Consider the following 20,409-nt stretch of genomic DNA (forward strand, 5'->3'; position numbering starts at 1 on the left):
TTTGAGTGTGGGCGCAAATGGGTCCAGTAGCACTGGGCGGGTGTGCGTGGTTCATTTCACATGCACAAATGGGACCGCTAGCACTGGGTGGGTGGGTGTGGCCCTTTGCAAATGCACAAACAGGGCCCCTACTGCCGTGTGTGTGTGTGTGTCCTGTTTGCGCAAGCATGAACGAGGCCGCTAGTGCCAGTAGCGCTGGGCAGGTGTCTGTGGCCCATTTCCACAGCCACAAATGGAGCCGCTAGCACTGGGCGGGCAGGTAAGGCCCATTTGTGCATGCATGAATGGAGCTGCTAGTGCCGTGCTGGTGTGTGCAGCCCTGTTTGCGTGTCCACGTGCACACCAATGGAGAAGCTGCTCTCCTTCCCTCTGGGCTGCGAGCCCAGAGAGGTTGGAGACCTCTGGAATACACTATAGACCAGAGTAGAATAAATATTGGGGGGGAAAAACTAGAACAAAAAATAATCCAGGACAGGACAATATAATATAATGGAATGGAATGGAACAGAATAATAGATTTGGAAGGGACCTCGGAGATCTTCTAGTCCAGGGCCCCCCAAGCTATGGGTCCTGGCCCACTACTAGACTATGGCCTCTTGGTCAGCAGGCCGTGGCAATGGCTGGCAGGTGCGCTCACACTTGTATGCATGCACTCCCCCCCCCCACTCGCGCTAGCACCCATAGCCCCGTTTGCGCTTGCGTGCAGGCGCGAACGGGACTGCTAGCACCGTTTGGGTGTGCGCAGCCTGTTTCTGCAAGGGCGAATGGGGTCACTAGTGACGGGCGGGTGTGCGCAGCCCATTTGCACATGCAGGAATAGGGACACTAGTGCCGCACTGCTGCATGTGGTCCTGTTTGCGCGCGCACCCGTGCGCACCAATTTATAAACTGCTCTCCTACCCTCCAGGCTGTGAGTGTGGAAAGATTGGAGACCTCTGGGCTAACTTAACAACTGCAGTGATTCACTGGATAACGATGGCAAGGAAAGTCATAAAATGGGGCGAAATTCATTTAATAAATGTCTCAATTAGCAGCAGCAACTTCAGGCTCAATTGTGGTCGTAACCCAAGGCCTACCTGTTCTGCTTTCCACATATCAGCCCTGCTTGTTGCTGCCAGAAAAGTATTGGTTGAGGTGAGCTGGTAGTAGATCATACAATGAAATACTTTAGGAATATTTCTGTGGAATGAATTGTGAGCTTTTAGCAGACCTCGCCATTTTGATGATCGCTGATCTCACGCCAAAAAATAATTACGATTTTATTTTCTCTTCTCTCTAGAGTCAAATTGGAATTCGACCTTCAAAATCAACTACCAGGAAAAGGGTAAACTGTTTAAATTTTAAGTGCATTTTTCTTTGAAGTCACCGCAACAATCTCTATGGATGTTTTTTTTCTTCAAGTACGTTTGGCTTTGTGGTCTAACTCTCTGAATGTAGACCACAAAAAAGAAAAGAAACTCTGAATTAGATTGTTTATGCACAGATCTTTCTCTGTCCCAAGTAAATAAACTCGGGAATAAGCCTCGCAGGTTCCAAGTTAACAAAAATAATTGGATAAGCAATAAATGTACATATTCAAGTCTGACCTTTAAGCACAATCCATTGGACGCATTTTGGAGATTGAGCGATATTATTAGTTCTACATTGTTATGGCAGCTGAATTCTTTTTAATCAGATTTCCAGAAGGGTCGAAAAAGTCAAAGAGACAATTGCAGTAGAGAGATCCTGTCCTCTACCATCTTCTGGAGTCCATCTAAGCTCACGCCTACGGCTTCAGTGACTCCATCCAGCCACCTCATTCTCTGTCGTCCCCTTCTTCTATTGCCCTCAATCTTTCCCAGCATGAGGCTCTTCTCCAGTGAGTCCTTCCTTCTCATTAGGTGGCCAAAGTATTTGAGTTTTAGCTTCAGGATCTGGCCTTCTAAAGAGCAGTCAGGGTTGATCTCCTCTAGGATGCAAATTATTCAAATTGCTAATAAAGAATTTGGGAGGCTGAGATGGCCATTTTGAACTCTTTATGTTCTCATCAGTCAGTCATACCCTTTATCTGAGATTCGAACCTGGGCTGATTATATATTAGGCAGTGTTTTAACTTCCTGAGCCACAGGTTCTTTCTCTCTTTTTATTAGCTAGAAGGCAAGGCAAATATATGTTAAGTATTTGTCAAGGCTTTTTTGAAAGCACCTTGCTACTTAACTCTTTCATTCCTGTTTTGTCCTGTCTCAAGGCTTATCTACAGGATATAGTCAACTTATGACAGCTCATTATTTGTGCAAATTATTCAAATTGCTAATAAAGAATTTGGGAGGCTGAGATGGCCATTTCGAACTCTTTATGTTCTCATCAGTCAGTCATACCCTTTATCTGAGATTCGAACCTGGGCTGATTATATATTAGGCAGTGTTTTAACTTCCTGAGCCACAGGTTCTTTCTCTCTTTTTATTAGCTAGAAGGCAAGGCAAATATATGTTAAGTATTTGTCAAGGCTTTTTTGAATAATTTGCACAAATAATGAGCTGTCATAAGTATATATATGTTTTCTGATGTGGATCTTTGGTCATTCGGGTTTTTCCCCATGTAGAATTGAAGGTATAAGAGCAATGTTTTGACGAAATCTTATCCGTCATCCTCAGGCTGGTGGCTTCAGCTTCGTTCTTCTGGGAGAAGTGTGTGGTAGTGGCTGTTTGTTCCTCTTTTTTAAACTGTGTGTATGTGTATGTGTATGTATATGTATATATATGTATATATATATGTGTATATATATGTATATATATATCAGATGATACTAAGCTGGCAGGAATAGCCAACACCCTAGATGATAGGCTCAAGATCCAGATGGATCTTGACAGACTTGAACACTGGGCCCTGTCTAACAAAATGAAATTCAGTGTAGAGAAAAGTAAAGTCTTACACTTAGGCAAGAAAAACCAAAAGTACACATATAGACTGGGTGAAACCAGGCTTAATAGCAGTAACGGTGAGAGGGATCTTGGAGTCTCAGTGGACGATCAATTAAATATGAGCCAACAGTGTGGGGCGGCAGCCAAAAAAGGCAATGCAATCCTAAGTTGCATTAACAGAGGGATTCAGTCAAGATCACGTGAGGTACTAAAACCACTCTATAAAGCCTTAGTAAGGCCACACCTAGAGTACTGCAACCAGTTTTGATCTCCACGCTATAAAAAAAAGATGTTGAGCCTCTAGAGAAGAGCAACAAAGATGATTAGGGGACTGGAGGTTAAAACACATGAAGAACGGTTACAGGAACCGCGCATAGGTAGTCTAGTGAAGAGAAGGACCAGGGGAGACAGGATAGCAGTTTTCCAATATTTGAGGTGCTGCCACAGAGAGCAATTGGGCCAACCTATTTTCCAAAGCACCTGAAGGCCAGACAAGGAACAAGGGATGGAAACTGATCAAGGAGAGATTCAGCCTAGGGAATAAGGAGAAATTTTCTGACTGCCATCTGTCAGAAATGGTGTAGGGTCTCCTGTTTGGGCAAGGGGTTGGACCTCTGTCACTGATAATGTTACGTAGTTAGGTCATGAAACGTCTGCAAGAAAGCAACCCAGCTCAGGGAGCACCAAGGAGCTCACCAGTTTAACCTTGAGCTCTAAATATTCAGGATCCAAGTAGGCTGCCTTCAAATGGCGTGCTAAATCTTACAAAGTGGATTACCTTGACCGAGTGTTTTGACGCTGAAGGTCTTTCCTACAGAACCTGATCTACTTTGATGTGCTCTTCAGAACTCCCGCGTGCCTTCTAAAAAAAAAAGTCCTTCTTAACTCCGTAGCCCATGAGCAAATGAAGCAATATGTTACAATCGCTCTCGAGGCTCCGGGATTCATTCCCCAGCACTGTCGTGTCAGCCTGAACATACGGTTGCAAGATTCGCCCCGAAACCCCTGAAGATTCTGTGCTAGCTTTGTGTGAAGCTGGGACAATGAGTGGGGCAGTCCTTTGATTGATATTCCCTCCATCCCCGTGGAGGGAAGGCAGGCAGAGAGTGATCTAATTACTGCAGAGGCTATCCCCACATGACAGACAGTTTTAAGCAAAGCTCCTGGGAGGATTAGATTGAAGAGGAAAATAGATGTACTTGAAATTCTGCTCAGGGTAGCCTTCGTGAACAAAAGTGGACAGTTGCCTCCAGCCCCTGAGCTTGTCTTAATCAATGCCTCACGTCACTAGGAGTAGAAATTTAAATTCATCGGTTCCTCTTGTTACCAGAATGCAGAATATCGAAGTTGGAAGGGACCTGGGAGGTCTTCTAGTCTAATTCCCCCTGCTCGGGCAAGAGATCCTATACCAGAGGTCCCCATCCTTTTGAGCACCAGGGACTGGTTCCATGGAGAAAGGTTTTTCCACGGACCGGAGAGTGGGGTGGTTTTGCGTACCGCCTGCATCCCACAGATGGGGCTTGTTTGTGCGGACCGTTTGCTGGCATACCACGGTCTGGTACCGGTCCATGGACCGGGGGTTGGGGGCCCCTGTCTTATACCATCCCAGACAAATGGCTGCCCAATCTCTTCTTAAAAACCTTCAGTGATCGAACACCCACAACTTCGGGAGGCAAGTTGTTCCACCGATTAATTGTTCTCATAACAGAATAACAGAGCTGGAAGGGAACTTGGAGATCTTCTAATCCAGTGATGGCGAACCTTTTAGAGACCGAGTGCCCAAACTGCAACCCAAAACCCGGGTGGGTGTGGCCCATTGGGTGGGCGTGGCCCATTGGGTGGGCATGGCCCATTGGGTGGGTGTGGCTGTGGTGGTAACGGCACACTGGGTGGGACTAAAAAGTTCAATCAATCAATTCCAACTTTGTGAGATCTTTTTTTTTCCCCGCGAGAAATTAAAATTGATTGATTGATTGAAACTTTTTTTTTTTGCACACGGCAGCAGAGTCCTAAAGTGAAAAGGGTTTATAAAACCCAGCTGAAGGCCTAGGACTGGGGCGACGGCGCACATGCCCACAGAGAGGGCCATAGGTTCGCCACCACGATATCTAATCCAAGCCCCTGTTCAAGCCAGAGATCCTACACTATTTTGGACAAATGGCTGTCCAGTTTCTTCTTGAAAATCTCCACTGATGGAGCACGCACAACTTCTGGAGGCAAGTTATTCCACTGATTGATTGTTCTCGCTGTCGGGAAATTCCTCCTTAATTCCAAGTTGCTTCTCTCCTTGGTTAGTTTCCATCCATTGTTTCTTGTCTTGCCTTCTGGTGCTTTGGAATAGGTTGACCCATTCTTTGTGGCAACCCCTGAGGTATTGGAACACTGCTATCATGTCCCCTCGGTGCTTCTTTTCATTAAACTAGCCATACCCAATTCTTGCAACCCTTCTTAGCATGTTTTAGTTTCCAGGCCTTTAATCATCTTAGTTGCTCTTCTCTGCCCTTTTTCCAAAGTCTCAATATCTTTTTTGTTATGTGGTGAAGAAAACTGGACACAGTACTCTAAGCGTGGCATTCAGTACAATAGAGGGTTGCCAGGAACGGTATTTTTCATGAAGAGAGTTTGTGTTAGGCTAAGTCCAGGATGAAAAAGATTCAGCATTCAGCAACTCGAGTGATGACAAACATCTACAAACTTTAAATGCAATGGAGGCCAGTACTTTTCCTGCAGTCGTGATTGTGTTCAAATCTATATCGGCGCTGAATGGCTATTTGTGATGGCTCGCTGTTCCTGTTCATTAACTTTTATAGCTTGAATTTAACTATTTTTTGCTTTAAGTCCCCAGGCTTGAATAAGACACCTGATCTGAAATTTGGGCAAAATATCTGAAGTGAAAAATATATAGAGAAGCACCAAGTATGGAGGCCAGGGATAGTATAGTCCAGGGATAGGCAACCTTGGCTCTTTTATGACTCGTGGACTTCAACTCCCAGAATTCCTGAGCCAGCCATGCTGAGGGGAAAGGGAGAAGTTTCCAAGCTGAGCCATTCTCGCTCAGGAATTCTGGGAGTTGAAGTCCACGAGTCATAAAAAAGCCAAGGTTGCCTACCCCTGGATAGTCTGAATTTTGTCTGAAATGGTACAGAGTCTCCTGCTTGAGCAGGGTGTTGGACTAGAAGACCTCCAAGGTCCCTTCCAACTGTACTCGGATTATTGGGATTTGCAAGTGAAGGGATAAAAAGTAGCTAACTCTAGAACAGCTGGCCCTTCAAGAAGAGATTGGAAAACTGTTTGGGATGGTATAAGGCAGGGGTAGGCAACCTCGGCTCTTTTATGACTCATGGACTCCAACTCCCAGAATTCCTGAGCCAGCCATGCTGAGGAGAAAGGGAGAGGTTTCCAAGCTGAGCCATGCTGGCTCAGGAATTCTGGGAGTTGAAGTCCATGAGTCATAAAAGAGCCGAGGTTGCCTACCCCTGGTATAAGGACTCCTGCTCAAGCAGGGGTTGAACTAGAAGGCCTTCAAGGTCCCTTCTAGCCCGAGGATTCTATGGTTTCTATATGTTGTCTAGTTCGGCAATGAAACATCTGCAAGACAACATCCAGGCTCATAGAATAACAGGGACTGCATAGTAGTAGCAGTAGAAAAAAATTTTTATTAAGGAAAAGGCTTTCCTTGGCAAGTTGACATTATAGATGGCAGCATTCTAATTCCTAAGAAAATGATTTGTCATGAAAACATGGTTCGGTGAAAATAAGCTTCAACTATGGCAAGAAATGGCAGCATGCAAGGCTGGAGGGTAAGAACTGCCACTTTGTGGATCCTTGATGCTCTCTGAGCTGGGTTGTTTTCCTGTAGACATTTCATTACCCAACTAGGTAACATCATGACTGCTGATGTATTGAACAGTAGCACTGATATTGTTATCTAGTTGGGTAATGAAAAAGCCAAGCTCAGACAGCATTTAGGATTGCATGGTCCTCCTCCTCCTCCTCCTCCTCCTCCTCCTCTCTACAAAACCCACTCCCTTCTAGCATTGATGATGTTCCCTAGTTGGGTAATGAAATGTCTGCAAGAAAACCCCAAAGCTCAGAGACCACGAAAGGCCCCACAATCCTCCTCCTCTCCACAAGCCCCACATTCACTAGCCCTGATGATGTGACCTAGTTGGGCAATGAAACGTCTGCAGAAAAGCCACTAAGCTCAGAGAGCACCAAGGACCTCACAGTTCAATCTTGAGGTTCAAAAACTCACTGGTAATTGCCAGTTTGTTTAGGAAATGCTGAGAGTGCCTGAAACACAGATGAGAAATGATGGCAATTGCAGGGACTGGGTAGGGGGCAAATGATATTACATGCATCATGGCTTCTACCATCATAACTGTGTAACAAGGTCAAGATTTACAGGCCATAATTTTCATTTCATCCTGGCCAGCTCACAACTGCCGTTTCACGGACATAAAAGCTTATTGTGTCTGTTAGGAGAAGACAGACACCATTTTTCCTTGATTGCCTTTCCATCAAACTGCGCTAAATCTCCCTTTCCGTCCCACAATTCCAACTTCTGTCTTTAAAGATGTTTAAATACAGTCTTGCCAAGAGTGACATTTTGAAATATATCGTGCAGCCTTTGGGAAGGCCCCAGAATTATGATTAATTTAAGAGGTGGGAAGAGAATCCAATCAGGGGAACTCAAAATGTCATTCTTCAAAATCAGGATGATTGAATGAAGGAAAAATATGATGGCAATAAATTGAATAAATAAAAGAAATATACACATTTTTTTAAAAAAATAAATCCCAAAGGAATGGTTGTAGCTTAGATAACCTGACTTGCTGTTTTCTGGGGTTCAGGTGGTGGCCACTGTTTATCTCCCAGATTGTTGGCCTTTTCTCTGAAATGTGTCTGGCCACACCTTTTTGTGCTGTTTACTTCAACGTTTCAGATAATGGTAATACAAGACAACTGGTCTGTTTGGTGCAATGGCAGAGGCACTAGGTTAGAAACCAGGAAACAGTGAATTTTAGTCCTGCCTTAAGCATGAAAGCTGATTTAGGTGACTTTGTCCAGTCAGCAGGCGATGATGAATTCTAGTCCTGCTGTGGGCATGAAAGCTAACTGGGGGACTTTGGGCCAATCACCAGGAGACAGTGAATTCTAGCCCTACCTTAGGCATGAAAGCCGGCTGGGTGACTTTGGGCCAATCACCAGGAGACAGTGAATTCTAGCCCTACCTTAGGCATGAAAGCCGGCTGGGTGACTTTGGGCCAATCACCAGGAGACAGTGAATTCTAGCCCTACCTTAGGCATGAAAGCCGGCTGGGTGACTTTGGGCCAATCACCAGGAGACAGTGAATTCTAGCCCTACCTTAGGCGTGAAAGCTGGCTGGGTGACTTTGGGCCAATCACCAGGAGACAGTGAATTCTAGCCCTACCTTAGGCGTGAAAGCCGGCTGGGTGACTTTGGGCCAATCACTAGGAATCAGTGAATTCTAGCCCTACCTTAGGCGTGAAAGCCGGCTGGGTGACTTTGGGCCAATCACTAGGAGACAGTGAATTCTAGCCCTGCCTTAGGCGTGAAAGCTGGCTGGGTGACTTTGGGCCAATCACCAGGAGACAGTGAATTCTAGTCATGATATAGGCCTTATAGCTAGCTGACTTCGAGCCAGTCCCTCCCTCTCAGCTCTAAGAAGGAGGCAACGGCAAATCACTGCTCAGAAATCTTGTCACGAAAATGGGCGAAACTTATCTTTGCAGTCACCTGTAGATTTATTTGAAGGCAGAGAAAAACAACGGCAGCAACAAAATTACCACAAGGTGACTCAAGAATGTAATCTATTTTTTTTTTAAAAAAATCATCTAACATTGTCTTACAGACTTCAGAAGTTGAACTCCACAGTTCGCCCCTCAGGTGCATAGACTCTCTTTTATGAATGTCATCTTAATTGTAGATATCCATCAATTATTGTGTTTGAACATCTATGCCACCCTGCCACAGAGCATGCCTTCTTGCCTCTGCCACCAGGCACACGGCTTTTTCCCTTACAAAGCGTTCTCATGAAATTTCTGTAATTTAAGCTGGATATTAAATGCTTCCTCCAAAATACATTTAAAAAGCCGGATGTACTAACAGCTCACAACCTGAATGATCAGGATGGTTTCCAGATCTGGTTGGAATAGAGAGTAGTGGCAATGGTCTTCTTTGCTAAGCAGTATTTTTGTACGACAAAAATACACACACAAAAAAGGAGAATTTTTATCGCTCAGGGTCCTTGGTGCTTTCTGAGCTTGGTTGTTTTCATTACCCAATTAGATAATATCATCACTGCTAGAAGAGGAGGAGAGGGAGGGGAGAATTTTTATTGCTCAGGGTTCTTAGCGCTCTCTGAGCTTGGTTGTTTTCATTACCCAATTTGATAACATCATCAGAGCTAGAAGGGAGGAGGAGGAGGAGGAGGAGGAGGAGGAGGAGAACTGTGGAGTCCTTGGTGCTCTCTGAACTTGGTTGTTTCCTTGCAGACATTTTATGAGCCAACTAGGGAACATCATCAGTCGGGTCATGAAATATCTGTAAGAGGAGGAGGAGGAGGAGGAGGAGGAGGAGGAGGAGGAGGAGGAGGGCAGAGAATTTGTATAGCCTTAGGGGTTCTTAGTGCTCTCTGAGCTTGGTTGTTTTCTTGCAGACATTTTGTGACCCAACTAACCTCAGTCTAGTGAAGATGAGGCTATCTATTTGGGGCCATGGAGCATCTGCAAGAAAACACCCAAGCTCAGAGAGCACCAAGGACCCCTCAAAATACAAAAATCCCAAAGTATTTCAGTCTATTTCCAGGCAGTCAATCCAGAAGCAGATTGGAATGGCTGAAGACACTCATGGGCTTCCTGGCGCGTTGATGGTCCTCCGTGTCTGGTGCTAACCGGCTGTCTGGTACTTGTTCTAGGATGAAGAGGCGGGTGTCGAAGTGGGTGAGGGCGCTGACGAATGGTCCCAGGCCAAGACATTAATCAAGCCCCCAGACCAGCTTGACCTGACAGATGCAGTAAGTAAACTTGGGTTAGAGACTGAGTACCAACACAACGAATAAGGGCGAGGGGAAGAGAAATGGCATAGGGCAGGGCTCTTCAAACTTGGCCCTTTTATGACTTGTGGACTTCAACTCCCAGAATTCCTCAGCCAGGCATGCCTGGCTGAGGAATTCTGGGAGTTGAAGTCCACAAGTCATAAAAGGGCCAAGTTTGAAAAGCTCTGGCCTAGGGTCTCCTGTCTGAGAGGGGGTTGGACTAGAAGGCCACTGATTCTGAACTTGTCAGGGTTGGCTGCCTTGTGGCTCACTATATTACTCCTTATGGGAAAAATCTGTTTGACATTCATCATTTTTGATACTCATCGCACCTCCCAGAACCAATTAATGTTGAGTACTGAAGTACCATTGCATTGTTTGAAATGGAGGGGACAGGAAGGTCCACAAAGTGTGTTCAAAAAAGTGAAGGCGGCGGCTGGGATGGCTTTGTGACTGAAACTTTGCTGAGGGTTTTTTTTTTGCCTGGGTTGTTCATGCGATCCACATAAATAACAGGTGGAGCTTCACAGTTACATTATTGCCACTGCCGATTTGATCACTTCGGCCTCACCTGGTGAACATCCTCGAGGGCCGAAGAGTAAATGAGCTGGGATGCCAAATCTGCTGATTTCTAAGCATTAAAGGTAGTCCTTGACTTCCGACCGCAACTGAGCTCAACGTTTGCATTGCTAAGCAAGATGGTTATTGTGAGTTTTGCCCCATTTTACGACAATTCTCAACCACAGTTGGTAAGCGAATCGCTGCAGTGAAGTCGCTAACCCGGTTGTTAAGTGAATCTGGCTTCCTCCATTAACTTTGCTTGTCAGAAGGAGGACCACGTGACCCTGGGATGGTGTGACCGTCATAAATAGGAGCCAGTTGCCAAGTGTCTGGATTTTGATCACGTGACCGTGGGGATGCCGGAATGGTTTTAAGTGTGAAAAACGGTCATAAGTCACTTTGTTTGATGCTGTGGTAACTTTGAACAGTCGTAAATGGACCGTTGTAAGTTGAGGACTACCTGTGCTGCAAAACAGGGTTGTAAAAGCTGGAGCGGTCGTTCGATGATCTGCTTTATGGCCATCGCAACTTATGACCAAAACTGTTGGCTCTATTATGGTCGCGAGTCGAGGTGTCAACGCTGCTGACATCGGATGTTCTTGCTTTGACAACATATGAAGATACAGCCATTTTCCTTCTTATGTTTTACTCTTAGAATTAAGAGTTAGAATTTCCACATATGGTGGACATGTAAGAAGGTTAAGGCTTTTTGGATAAAAGTCTGGTGGAATATGCAGAAGATTTTTAAACAGAGGATAAAGTTTTGTCCGCAACTTTTTTTGTTGGGAATAATTGCAGACGCTACAGTTGTGGACACCAAGCTGATGTTGAACTTAATTACGGCGGCAAGACTTTTGATAGGCCAATATTGGAAGAAAGAGGAACTGCCGACCATAGAAGAGTGGACTTTAAAGGTTTCCGACCTGGCAGAGATGGCGAAGATTTCGGCTTATTTGAAAGATCATTCGCAAGAACGCTATATTATGGAATGGAGAAAATGGATTGAGTTTATCCAGAACAAGTATAGGGTTAAGAAGTTTTATGTAGCATTCGAATAAGTCTTCTTTCGTTTTTTTTTTCTTTTTTTGTTATTCTAGTTTTTTATATATATTTAATATTGTTAAGGTGTGTCTTATCCTATATAAGCTAGAGAGTGATGGATTTTAGAACTTATAGTTGTTAGTATATGGTTGTTTATGGTTGCCTTTTTATATGTATATACCTTGTATTTAGCTCTGGGAAGTCGGGGGGGGGGTGGGGGAGGGTGGAGGGAGGGGGGGAGGGAGGGAGGTTGGGGGGAGGTAGGGGGGGAGCAGGGAGGGGGAAGGGGGGTTTCTTAAGGGAAAACTGTATTTTAAAACTTTTCAATAAAAAAAAAAGAATTAAGAGTTAGAATTAGATGATACTGGGAGGGGAGGAGGAGGAATGTGCATGGGAGTTTAGCTAGACATAACAATACTGTAACTAGTGTGAGAACCAAGGTTATTGAAATAAGAGATGATAAGAAATGGCGGGTTGCAGAACTGGAGGGAAAGCCTGCGTTTCAAACTAATTGGAGAATGTGATTTGTGACTGTTAATTAGAGGAGGGAATTGTGCTTTGAGACTGTGTGTTCAGGGGAGGGGAATTCAGATTTGGGCTTCGACCATGTACGTGCCGATGCTATGTTCCTCGAATAAAGATTCTTTAAGGTAAACAATGCCTCGAAGTTCTTTGAAGAGTTTCATCTGTTGGAACCATGACATTAAGCCAAAATCTGAATTCCCCTCCCCGGAGCACATAGCATCAAAGCACAATTCCCTCCTCTAATGAACAGTCATAAATCACATTCTCCAATTACTTTGAGGACTACTTGTATTGACTTACAGTTCAGATTTTCAGCGAATACAGAAACTCAGGGCAACTGTTGTTTAACGTTTCAAATACATCATTTTGAAAAAAAATCTGTAATTCCTACACAAGCTCACTATAAAAAAAATGCCCTACGCATTTCTTTGACATGTTCTGTTTATGCATTGTTACTCGTTGTGTGGAATTCTGTACAAGACAGCTCTTTTCTGCGGCAGGAACTGAAAGAGGAAATAACCCGCATCCTGACAGCCAACAACCCACATGCTCCGCAGAATATTGTCAGATACAGTTTTAAAGTAAGTGTTTCTCCCTCCGCTGACCTCCATTTTGCAATGCGGACCATTGATTCTCTAAAGTAGGGCAGGGCCGAACCAATTAATGTAAAACGGGACTACATGATGGGCTTTTGTTTCTGGGGAAAATCTTTTAAAGGGGCACGCTTTGAAAATCACCACTATTTCTGGCCACTGACCATTCTTGCAGAAGGAAGGGGTATCCCTGAGGTTATTTGAACAGTTTTCTGTCCTTCCTGGATCTCCTGGGGAGAGAAAACGACAAAAGAAACAAAATTGCTGGCCCTACCTTATGAGGGTGGAATGGGTTAACTCACTGTTGCTGGGTCGCCATGACCTGCTCACCGCCACCGGTTTGCCACCCCTGGATCTCCTCCAGTGGGTTGCCCCTGCCCGCTCATCCTAGCCGACTTGCTGCAGCTGGATTGTCACTGCCAGCTTGCCAGCGCCAGCTTGCCCTGAGTGACTCGCCCAAAGTGATTTGGCCCGGGGTTGACTCGCCCTGGGCAGATAAGCAGGGATTAACTCTAGACAAACAATCAGGCAGAAACCAATACCCTAATCAAGGAATCAGCAAGAAAAAAAAATCCACACTCCCACCAATATTGATAGGGCAATAATAGAAAAAGAACAAACCTCACTCCTTTCTAGTGCTGATGATGTTACCCAGTTGGGTCATGAAACATCTGCAATATCACAGAGCATCAAAAACCGCACAGTCGTTCTCTTCCTCCTCCTCTTCCCTCCTTAGTTTATCTCTGACCCTTTCTCGTTAGCAATGGGGGAAGAGGCAGAGTCCGTGCGTGCGTGCGTACGTGTGTGTGTGTGTGTGTGTGTGTGTGTGTGTGTGTGTGTGTGTGTTTGTCCCTTGGTGAGCCAGTGGCAGTGAGCCAGCAGCAGCAGCCTGGCAGTGATGAGGTCTTCTAGACACATACACACACACACACACACACACACACACACACACACACACACCCCTTAAAACCCAAGTAATAGCATTGTTCTAGCATTCAATGAGAAACAGGACTCTTGTTTCCATTCATCTGCCTTTTGATACTTAATGTAGAATTTGCAAGAATTCTTTGGCTATCAAAGAAGGAGAACACCAAGAGAGTTGCTAGAACTCTAATAAAGCTTACAAAAGATTTATTAAGAAATTGCCCCTAAATACTTATAACTTCAGGAGATCACGGCCTCAATCAGTCAGTTGAGCCCTGACAAAGGGGAAAGTTCATTTTCTGAAATTTGATTCACAAGGAAGCTGGGGAAAAAAGCGCAAATCTTATACTCCTTTTCCTTACTTTCCCATTCTTTGGAATCCTCACTTTGCTTCTAGGATAACTAACAAAGGGAAATCAATATTTGTATTTACATTCGTTGGAGAGAAAGGGATTACAAGAGAGTAACCAAGCACACAGTGGAGAATTCACATTGAAAGAAATGTCTTGGCTTCTCTTCCCAGCGGCTTAGGATACAAAAGGAAGGCTTTGGGATCAAATTGATTAGGATCATGCCAGTTTCAGATAGCAGCACAAGCTAGTCCCGGGTGCTAATTAACTAATCAAGGTTGCAATGGTGAGCTAGCTTGCAGGGAAGAACAACATGCATGTAAAGAAAAGCAGTTTAAAAAGAGATAGCTTGGCCAAGCTATCTCTTCTTTCTACAAGGGTTGAATTTCGGGGGCGGGGGGGAGGGAGAAGAAAATACAAAAGATACTAGTTAAGCAACCAGGCACAGGACAACTCTACAACTGCTGTTTGGAGAGATCTGTCTGAAAGTCTCTTCCCGTGTCTGCTTAAGCCAAAGCAGCCGATGTTGGGAAGGTTAAACAAGAGCCGGAGTGCAACCGTTCTTCTCTTTTCCTTTCTCCAAAGGAAAGAGCCTACAAGCAAACCTCAGTGGTGGAGCAGATGGCGGTACACTTCTCTCTTTGTGGGAACCTGATCTTCAAAGATTCGGATGAGGGTCGCAGACAGGGCATAAGAGCCAGCTCGTCTGGTAGGTTTTGTCCTAAGCAAGTCAGGCTCAGCAATATTTATTCTGCATTTCAGAAAAGCCAGGCCTGTGTTCGTATGCCGTAGATCGGAGTGGCAAACGTTTGGAGGTGGGGGAGGAAAACAATGGGGATGAGCCATACAGATGGACCTTAATATATATACTTGGGGTCCTTGGTGCTCTCTGAGCTTGGTTATTTTCTTGCAGACATTTCATGACCCAACTAGATGACATCTTCAGTGCTAGAAGGGAGTGGGGTTTGTGGGAAGGAGGAGGAGACGACAACCTTGGTACTCTTTAAGCGTGGTTATTTTCTTGCAGACGTTTAATTAACCAACTAGATGACATCGTCAGTGCTAAAAGGGAGTGGAGTTTGTGGGAAGGAGGAGGAGGAGGAAACGACAACCTTGGTACTCTCTAAGCTTGGTTATTTTCTTGCAGACATTTCATTACCAAACTAAGTAACATCATCAGTGCTAGAAGGGAGTGGGGTTTGTGAGAAGGAGGAGGAGGAGGAGGAGGAGGAGACCTTGGTGCTCTCTAACCTTGGCTGTTTTTTCTGCAGACGTTTCATTACCCAGCTAGATAACATCATCAATGCTATACAGTATCTCCTTTCTTGGGCTGTGGGAGGAGTTTTGATTATGAAAGTGATGTTGAGCTTTAGGCGTACAGGAGCAGTGGTGGCGCAGCGGTTAGAATGCAGTATTGCAGGCTAATTCTGCTGACTGCCAACAGTTCGATCCTGACCGGCTCAAGGTTGACTCAGCCTTCCGTCCCTCCGAGGTGGGTAAAATGAGGATCCAGATTGTTAGGGGCCATATGCCGATTCTGTAAAGTGCTCAGAGAGGGGCTGCAAAGCGCTATGAAGCGGTATATGAGTGCTATTGCTACACAGAAGAATCCGTTGCTTTCCCCCCTCAAGATGGAATCATAGGTTTTGGGTCATTACGGCAGAGGAGACACCAGCAGCCAGCGATGAAAGCCTTCTTTCATAGCCACAAATTTGGAACATTTTAACCTTGCTTTTGCTTTTTGGGGTGACCCTTTTATGTGCTGTCTAACTTCCAACCAACGTGATGGATTTACGATGCTGCGCATTGCACGAGCTGAGGAAATGGGTTAATTTAATAATCAGGCTAAGTGTGAAAACAGCCATTGTGTTCTTAAACTGACTTGGAAGGAGGGACCTCCGTGCTACTGTTTAGAAATATTTGTGTGTGTGTGTGTGTATTCTAAATGTTTATAATTTATATAGCTGCCCAACTCGCACAAGTGACTCTGAGTGGCTTGCAAGGGTTAAAATACAGAGGCCCTGCCCCATATGACCCTCATGTGTGTGATGTGTGTGTGTGTGTGTGTGTGTGTGTGTGTGTATTTATATGCTTTACAGATCATTCTCAATTTAGCTCAGAATTTCTGTTGCCCAGCGAGACAATTGTTAATTCAGTCTTGCCCCACTTTACGACCTTCCTCGCCACCGTGGTTAAGGGGAATCGCTGCCGTTGTTAAGTTGGTCAACGTGGCTGTTAAGTGAATCCGGCTTCCCCATTGGCCTTGCTTGTCAGAAGGTCGCAAAAGGGGATCACCTGACCTCGGGGACACCGCCATCGTCATAAATGTGAGTCAGTTCCTCTGAATTTTGATCCTGTGACCACGGGGATGCTGCAACCGCCGTAAGTGTGAAAGATGTCCATTTTTTTCAGTGCCGTCGTAACTTTGAACAGTCACTAAATGAACTGATGTAAGTCAAGGACGACCTTTGTATAGGTGCAGAGGTGACTCTTGAGTGGCGTACAAGGATTTAAACACAGGGAAACAGTTCTATATAACCCTGGCCTCCAAGGATAAACATAAACAGCTGAGCTTCGGATGGCCCCAGATCTTCGGTCCTTTCGCCGCGGCCTCAAAACACTTCTTTCCCATCAGGCTGACCTGGACTGACAGGGATTTTAATTATGTTTTTAATTTTTAACTTATTTTAATTTTAATTTATTCTACAGGGGCCATTAATTTAATTTTCTTTTAACTTCTGTATTATTGTATTTTATTGTTGTTAGCCGCCCTGAGTCCTTCGGGAGATAGGGCGGCATATAAGTCCCAATAATAAATAATAAATAAATAAATAAATAAATAAATAGATAAATAAATAAATAAAATAACACCACTTAGCAAAAAAAACACAACACCACATCAATAACAACCAAGTGTGTCTCCCCACCTGCCCCAAGCGCCCAGGGAAACAGCCAACCTTGAATGCCTTCGGTCTCCAGAGCACTGTTTCTTAACCTTAGCCTGGCTGGGGAATTCTGGGAGTTGAAGTCCACCCCTCTTCAAGCTGCCAAGGTTGAGAAACAATGCTCCGGGCAGACGCTGTTCCACAGAGCAGTCACTACCAGGGAGAAACAGGAAATGTCTTTGACACAAAGGAATTGGTATAAGGCCGGCCGAATGGAAAAGTCAAGAGGACAAAGTGCTTTTCCGGCACACGTTCGGATTCCTCCAGGTCACAATGCGTACCGTAGAGTCTCAGGATGCGACGACTCACGCTCAGGTCTAAGAAATCGAGGAACACTGCCAAAGGCGCGGATGGGAAAAGGGAGACTTTTCCAGAAGAGATGATTTAGCAGGAAAGCTGGCGCCAGCCAGAAGGCAAGAATGAAAAACAGCCAGTGACTAAGAGAATCTGTGAGAAAGGAGCAGAATAACAGAGCTGGAAGGGACCTCGGTGGTCTTCTAGTCCAACCCCCTGCTCAGGCAGGAAACCTTACAACCTTTCAGGCAAATGGTTGCCCAATCTCTTTTTGAAAGCCTCCGGTGATGAAGCACGCAGAACTGTTCCACCGATTAATTGTTTTCACTGTCTGGGAATTTTTCTTTTGCTCTAGGTTGTTTCTCTCTTTGGCTAGTTTCCACCCGTTGCTTCTTATCTGGCCCTCAGGTGCTTTGGAGAATAGGTCGACCCCCTCCTCTCTGTGTTGTTGTTAGCTGTGAAGTTGTATCTGACCCATCGCGACCCCATGGACAACGTTTCTCCAGGCCTTCCTGTCCTCTACCATCTTCTGGAGTCCATTTAAGCTCACGCCTACCGCTTCAGGGACTCCATCCAGCCACCTCATTCTCTGTCGTCCCCTTCTTCTCTTGCCCTCAACCTTTCCCAGCATTAGGCTCTTCTCCAGTGAGTCCTTCCTTCTCATTAGGTGGCCAAAGTATTTGAGTTTCAACTTCAGGATCTGGCCTTCTAAAGAGCAGTCAGGGTTGATCTCCTCTAGGACTGACTGGTATGATCGCCTTGCAGTCCAAGGGACTCGCAGGAGTCTTCTCCAGCACCATAGTTCAAAGGCCTCAATTCTTTGGGGCTCTCTGTGGCAGCCCCTCAAATATTGGAACACTGCTATCCTGTCCCCCCATGTCCTTCTTTTGGTTAAACTAGACGTGCCCAATTCCTGCAACTATTCTCGATATGTTTTAACCTCCAGCCCCCTAATCATCTTTGTTGCTGTTCTCTGCACGCTTTACAAAGTCCCAACATCTTTTTTACATCGTGGCAACCAAAACTGGATGTAATATTTCACCTGGGGTCTTACCAAGGCAGTATAAAGCAGTATTAACACTTGACGTGAACGTTGAGAATATTTTGAGTGAGGGGAAATCATCCTTTTCAAAACACCCGCAAAGGGGAAGGGGAAAGGTGAGGGCTACTCGGGCCAAGGGATGAAAGAAACAAGAGAAGATACTTGTGGAGCACTTGTTCGATTGGTCTATTCCGCAAAAGATGTAGGAGAACATCCTTCGGTCTCTATTGGACTTATCAGAAGAGTAAGAAGTGCCAATTTCTGTGGCTGAAAGAACATCTTCAAAAAGGAAGTCTTAGGTGCTGAGACAGAGATCTGAAGGTTCTTGTTCTGACTGGCAACTAAGCACTGGAAGCAGACAGGAGCTGTTTCAGAATCCTTCAAACTGAACTTCTAACAAGCAAATATGTACGTCGGAAGACATTATTTGTAGCTCGGAGCTGAAATGTGGGGGTCCTTAATGCCCTTTGAGCTAGGTGGTTTTCTTTGCAAATGTTTCATGACCAAACTAGCTAACAACAACAACAACAACAACAATAATAATAAAGATGGAAGGGACCTTGGAGGTCATCTAGTCCAACCCCCTGCTCAGGCAGGAAACCCTATACCATTTCAGACAAATGGCTGTCCAGTCTCTTCTTAAAAACTTCCAGTGTTGGAGCATTCACCACTTCTGGAGGCAGGTTGTTCCACTGGTTAGTTGTTCTAACTGTCAGGAAGTTTCTCCTTAGTTCTAGGTTGCTTCTCTCCTTGACTAGTTTCCATCCGTTGCTTCTTGTCCTGCCTTCAGGTGCTTTGGAAAATAGCTTGACTCCCTCTTCTTTGTGGCAGCCCCTGAGATACTGGAACGCTGCTATTATGTCCCCCCTCGTCCTTCTCTTCATTAAACTAGACATACGGTACCCAATTCCAGCAACCGTTCCTTCTATGTTTTAGCCTCCAGTCCCCTGATCATCTTTGTTGCTCTTCTCTGCGCTCTTTCCAGAGTCTCAACATCTTTTTTACATGGTGGTGACCAAAACGGGACGCAGGACTCCAAGGGTGGCCTTCCCAAGGCATTCTAAAGCGGTATTAACCTTTCACGTGATCTTGACCTTCATCGGTGCTAGAACAGAGTGGGGTTTGCAGGGAAGGGAAGGACGAGGAGGAGGAGGAGGAGGAAGAGGAGGAGGACTCTGAACTTGGCTGCTTTATTGTATCATGTTTCCCCGAAAATAAGGCCCACCCAGAAAATAACTCCTAGGATGACTTTTTAGAGTGAGCCTAATATAAGCCCTACCCCCCCAAAATAAGCCTAGTTAAGAGCCCGTCCACTCCCTCCCACTGTCTGGTTGCTCGATGCCGCAATGGGGTAGGAGGCCACGCAGCACGCTGGTGCCATCGCCATAAAGTGAGGCAAGGCAGGTGGTGTGTGTGTGTGGAGCTGCCCCACGTGACCCACACCCGGGCACCTTAGGGCCCCTGCAGCCAGGTCACTCCTTGCTCAGCGACCTTCCCCCGCCCGTTCTAGGACTAGGCTGCCCGACCGCCTCTTCCTTTTCACTCCCCTCCCAAGCCAGACTGCCATGGGTGGGGGAGGCTTGGTCCCCTTCCCCGGTCCCCCTCCGCCTTTCGGAGCCGGGGGGGGGAGTGATGGTGAAAGGCCTCTGCCGCCCCTGCACAGCAGCCACGTCTGCCACTGGAGGGGCTTTCTTCGGTTCCCTTCGCGGCTCTGCCCACCCAGTCATGGGAGAGTTATACCAGGGCTGGCGGCTGGAGTCACGGCTGGCGGGGTCTTTGGAGCGCCCCTTTTGCACCAAAAAGAAATATAAAACCCGGTCTTGTTTTGGGGGAAACACAGTAGTTGTTTCGTTACCCAACTAGGTAACATCATCAGTGCTAGAAGCAAACAACAACCTATTCAAAGAACCCCGAAGAACAATCACACCCACACTGCCAAGGCAAGTCACTACTAGTATATAAACAGAGCAAACTCCACTTCCTTCTAGCTCTGAGTGGGTTATTGGCATGGGTCCGGATTACCTACGGGAGCACCTGCTGCCGGCATCAACTTCCCTCCGCCCAGTGCGCTTCCACAGAGAGGGCCTCCTCAGGGTGCCACCGGTCAGAGAATGTCGACTGGTGACCCCCAGGGGGAGGGCCTTCTCTGTGGGCGCGCCAGACCTGTGGAACC

At 45.8% G+C, this 20,409-nt stretch overlaps 1 protein-coding gene across 1 annotated transcript in view; it reads left to right on the forward strand.

Annotated features, from left to right (window-relative positions):
• Positions 1–20,409, forward strand: part of DNAI1 (dynein axonemal intermediate chain 1) — a 162,026-nt gene that overhangs the window by 6,187 nt on the left and 135,430 nt on the right. Inside the window, exons 2-5 of the mRNA XM_081316338.1 lie at positions 1,280–1,324; positions 9,842–9,940; positions 12,589–12,669; positions 14,541–14,664. Of these exons, the coding sequence (XP_081172464.1) occupies positions 1,280–1,324; positions 9,842–9,940; positions 12,589–12,669; positions 14,541–14,664 (349 nt within the window). The remainder of the gene's footprint in view (positions 1–1,279; positions 1,325–9,841; positions 9,941–12,588; positions 12,670–14,540; positions 14,665–20,409) is intronic.

This window comes from Vipera berus (genome assembly GCF_964194415.1).
Source record: "Vipera berus genome assembly, chromosome: 2".
In the NCBI taxonomy this organism is placed as follows: Eukaryota; Metazoa; Chordata; class Lepidosauria; order Squamata; family Viperidae; genus Vipera; species Vipera berus.